At 66.0% G+C, this 4,417-nt stretch overlaps 1 protein-coding gene across 1 annotated transcript; it reads right to left on the bottom strand.

Annotated features, from left to right (window-relative positions):
- Positions 1–672: 672 nt before the first annotated feature.
- Positions 673–2,645, bottom strand: LOC131086325 (C-type lectin domain family 2 member B-like). The gene is made up of 5 exons (XM_058029287.1): positions 2,639–2,645; positions 1,463–1,555; positions 1,179–1,360; positions 878–978; positions 673–787 (listed from the first exon to the last, which is right to left on the bottom strand). The coding sequence occupies exons 1-5, from the start codon at positions 2,643–2,645 to the stop codon at positions 673–675; spliced, it is 498 nt and encodes a 165-aa protein (XP_057885270.1).
- Positions 2,646–4,417: the final 1,772 nt, after the last annotated feature.

The following is a 4,417-nucleotide window of genomic DNA, read 5'->3' as shown; positions in this document are numbered from 1 at the left end:
TATCAAACAAATCAGAACAAGAGAATGAGATGTTCCCCAAATAGTAAAAATGCACCTTCTTCACACTGTTCTCTCCTTCCTGGGCTTCGCTTTGTCCCCAGTTCCCTGCTCCCTCCTCCCCACACAGTGGCACAGAAGGATGGAGGTTACAGTCACATCATGTCACTGCTTCTCCCTCCGAGAGACAAATCCTTGTCCTGCTCCAGCCTGGGATTCCTGCCACAGGAGGACAGTCAGATCCTTCACAGCAGACAGTCAGATAAAGAGACAACAGACTATTCTCCACAGCCAGGTGCCTGATGCCAAAAGTGGGATTCCTGCTCAGCACATATCAGCAGTTCCTCCTCTTCCAAAGACAGTCCAAAAGTGCCACATTCTGGCCAGTTGGTGATGATCTCCAGGAGCCTAGGCACAATTGGATTTCCCACTGGAGCTCGTTGTGTCATGAGGGCAATGCCCTCACTGCAGGCAGCATCGGTGGCAGGATGGATTGCAGAGACTTTTCCTTTGCAGCCCCAGCCCAGCGCTGGCACTGGGGATGAAGAGGCACTGAGGTGACCCTGAGAGGAAGTGCAAGGCACAGGGCGCAGCTGAGGAAGGACAGCGCTGTACTGGGCTCAGAGGTGAAGCTGGCACTGCCCAGCGTGGAGAAGGTCCTTTGTGCAGCCCCTGTTACAGGGGAGCTTGGGCCTTGTTGCAGACATACGGCCGCTCCTTGGAGCAGTTGTCACTCCTCAATCTCCTGTCGGCAAGGTACACACACTGGGAATTGCCAAACACGGGAATCCTGCAGGGAGGAGCAGAGGCAGCGCTGGCTGCCAGGGGAAGCCCTTGTGCCCCTGTGCCCCCAGGCCCCGCCCGGCTCCCCGGCACTCACCGGGAGCTGTAGCTGCTGCCGTCCCCCCAGTGCAGGCGCTCGCCCCGTCTGCGCAGCCCGAGCCAGAAATCGCCGTTCCCGCGGAGACGGAAGAGCAAATCCTGCCCGGGAGAGAAGAGTGGGAGCTGCCCCGGCCCCTCGGGGGGACACGTGCCCGGGGCTGCCCCCGCACGCCGGGGCTCCTTCCCTGCAAGGCCCCGGCCCAGGGCTGCAGCCCCGGCCCTGCGAGCACCGAGCCCGGCCCAGGAGCGCCCCCAGGCTGCCCTCAGCCACCCCACAGCGCCCGCAGCCCCTCACTCACCATGGCCTCCTCATCCTGGGCAATGGCCAGGGAGGCATTGAGCTCGGAGCACCGTTCCTGACCCTGCTCCCACGTGCTGTAATCCCGTGCGAAGGAGTAGCAGACCCCCTTGTAGCCAACCCAGTCACGGGGACAGCCCAGAACCAACAGCGGAGTGGCAGGTGTGACTGTAACCTGTGGTGCTGATGGGGGAAGAGGAGAAGGTCTGAGGATTCCCCTGTGCAGGGAGCAGGGAGCCCGCTCTGCCCCGAGGGGCTGGGCCCAGGCTGCTGCCCCTCCCTTACCTGACTGCACAGCCAAGGCCACCATCAAAGATAGCAGCAGGAACTGCAGAATCAGCAGCAGAATGTCCACAGGACGGATCCTGAACCATTCACCTGGAGCAGGAAAGAGCTGCTGGCTGCCAGAAGCAGAGCCGGCCCCGCAATCTGCTCAGCCCACGGCCAGGGAGCAGAGCAGGGAGCCCTGAGGCAGTGTGGGCCTCCCTCAGCTGGCAGCCAGAGAGCCAAGAGCCTGGCCACAGGCAGGGACAGAGCTGTGGCCACAGGCAGGGACACAGCTGTGGGCACAGGCTGCAGCAGGAGAACTGCACAGCCTTGGGGGCAGCTGGGGCTCTTGCTTCCAGCCACGGATGGGGCCCAGCAGAGCACGAGGCCTCTTCCAGACATCGGGAAACAGCCACACACCTGCCAGCCCTGGCCTTGGGAGGGGACACAAGCCCCTGCCTAGAGGCCACAGAGGTGGCCCTGTACTCACCCAGGAATCTTCTGAGGTTCCCTCTCTGTTCATTGCACATTGCTGCTGTGCCCTGGGGAACCAGGGGCTCCCTCACACTCCCGTCCCTGGTGCAGAATCCATTCTCCACATCTGCACTCACTGCACGCTCACAAGTGGCATCCCCCTGCTTATGCCAAGAGGCTTCTTGGGCCCCAGGCAAGTGTGGAACCGCAGCTGCTGGTTCCTCCTGGAGATGCTCATTCTCAACTCCTCTCATGGAGCAGAACTCTCTCTTCTTCTGCTCAGAGGTGTCATCTCTCTGGCTGGAAGAAGCAGCACCTTGCTCTCGAGACATCAGGAATGCTGACAGATCCTTTGGGAGCTCGGCCTCGGGAACAGCTTTGCAGCCGCGCTGATGGCACCCTGAAAGGGACACGGTGAGAGGTCGCTGCTGGTGCCGGCCGTGCGGGGGCTCAGGAGGGCGGTGGCAGCTGTGGCTGCGCTGTCGCCGCTGCCCAGAGGTGCGGCAGCAGGTGCGGCGACAAGCGCAGCCTCCGGGAGCTCTGCGGCGGCCGCAGCCGCGGCCCCTGTGGCTCTGCAGCCGCTGCAGCCCAGCTCCGTGCCGGGCCGGGCGCTGAGAGCGCCTGCGAGCTGCCGGCTGCTGCTGGCCCGGGGCAGCTGCGGCTCGGAGTCCGCCTGCCGAGGGGCGAGAAGCAGCAGCCCCGGGCTGCTCACCATTGTACCCGGCATGATTCCCTGCCCCGGCGCCTCGGAGCCCGGGCACACCGAGCGCCAGCACGGCCGCCGCCGCGGCTCCCTGCCTGGGCACACGGAGCGGCTCCCGGCACAGAGCGCAGCGCCGAGAAGCCTCGGCCCCGGAGCAGGCTGCATGCGCCGCTTTGTGCCCGCACCCGGCGCCTGCAGCGCTTTGGGCTCTGAGGCACTGGGTTCAAGTTCATGCCGTGCCAGCCCCGAGCCGGGCACGGACACCTCCCGCCCGAGCAGCGCCCCGAGCCCGGCGCCGCACGGGCGGGAACGGTGCCGGGCACGGAGCAGCCGCCTCCGTCCTAGCGAGAGCAGCCGCGATGAGCCATCGCTGCCGCGGCACCGGCTCCATGCCGGCCATCCGGGCAAGGAGGAGAGCGCGGGCAGCCGCTCCCTCGGCTGCGATCCCAGCGCAGGGGGCACACGGGGGAAGCCGGCACAAGGAACTCGGCAGAATCCCCCCGGCCCTCACCGCGCCCCCCTCCGCCCGCAGCGAGCCCCGAGCTGGGGCAGCACCGACCGCGGTCCCACCTGGGCTGGAGCCGCCTCTGAGCTCCGGGTGCCGCCCGCCGCTCCGGACCGACACGAACTGATCCCGACACAGCCCACCGGCCACGGTCGCTGCCGCCGCATTTTAAGCCGGTGTCCGTGAGGGAGGGGTTTCCAGTTGTGAGCAATCAGCGTGCGGGAAAGAATCGCGGGCCGGGCTGGGGAGTGCAGCCAGGGGCGGGGGCAGAGACAGGGAGGTGTCACGTCCCTCCTGTGCCGAAACGCCGGTGCTGAGCGCTGGCGTCGTTGAAGCTGGTGAAGAAGCGCAGCGCCGGGGAAGCTGCGTCTGGGCCTCTAAACAGTGAATTCTCGCAGGCATTCTTGGGCTGGGCTGGGCCTGGCCAGGTGCCCGGGGCCAGCAAAACCGCTCTGTCCTGCTCCTCTTCACGCTGGGCAGATCTCGCTCGCGCGGGTGGGGCGAGCACCGCCGGCACCGCGGGCGCAGCGGGCACCGACGGCGAAGAGATCACCGCGGGCGGAGCGAGGAACGACGAGGAAGCGAGCACTTACGACGACGCGAGCACCGCGGGCGGAGCGAGCTCCGACGACGAAGGGGAGCAACGAGGAGGAAGCGAGCAACGACGACGAAGAGATCACCGCGGGCGGAGCGAGCAACGACGACGAAGCGGCGAGCAAAGCGGGCGGAGCGCGCAACGACGAGGAAGCGAGCACCTACGACGAAGCGAGCACCGCGGGCGGAGCGAGCAACGACGACGAAGGGGAGCAACGAGGAGGAAGCGAGCAACGACGACTAAGCGAGCAACGACGACGAAGTGATCACTGCTGCCGGAGCGAGCAAAGACGACGAAGCGAGCACCGACGACGAAGCAATCACCGCGGGCGGAGCGAGCAACGACGAGGAAGCGATCACCGCGGGCGAAACGAGCACCGCGGGCGGAGCGAGCAACGACGACGAAGAGGAGCAACGACGACTAAGCGAGCAACGACGACGAAGTGATCACTGCTGCCGGAGCGAGCAAAGACGACGAAGCGAGCACCGCGGGCGGAGCGAGCAACGACGAGGAAGCGATCACCGCGGGCGAAACGAGCACCGCGGGCGGAGCGGGCAACGACGACGAAGGGGAGCAACGAGGAGGAAGCGAGCACCGATGACGAAGCGAGCAACGACGCCGAAGTGAGCACAGCGGGCGCAGCAGGCTCCGCTGCCCGAGCGGGGACCGACGAGGAAGCGAGCAGAGCGGACGGAG

Source organism: Melospiza georgiana, chromosome 8 (assembly GCF_028018845.1).
Source record: "Melospiza georgiana isolate bMelGeo1 chromosome 8, bMelGeo1.pri, whole genome shotgun sequence".
Lineage (NCBI taxonomy): Eukaryota > Metazoa > Chordata > Aves > Passeriformes > Passerellidae > Melospiza > Melospiza georgiana.
The sequence above is the reverse complement of the archived record's forward strand: the minus strand, read 5'-3'. Positions and strand labels throughout refer to the sequence as shown.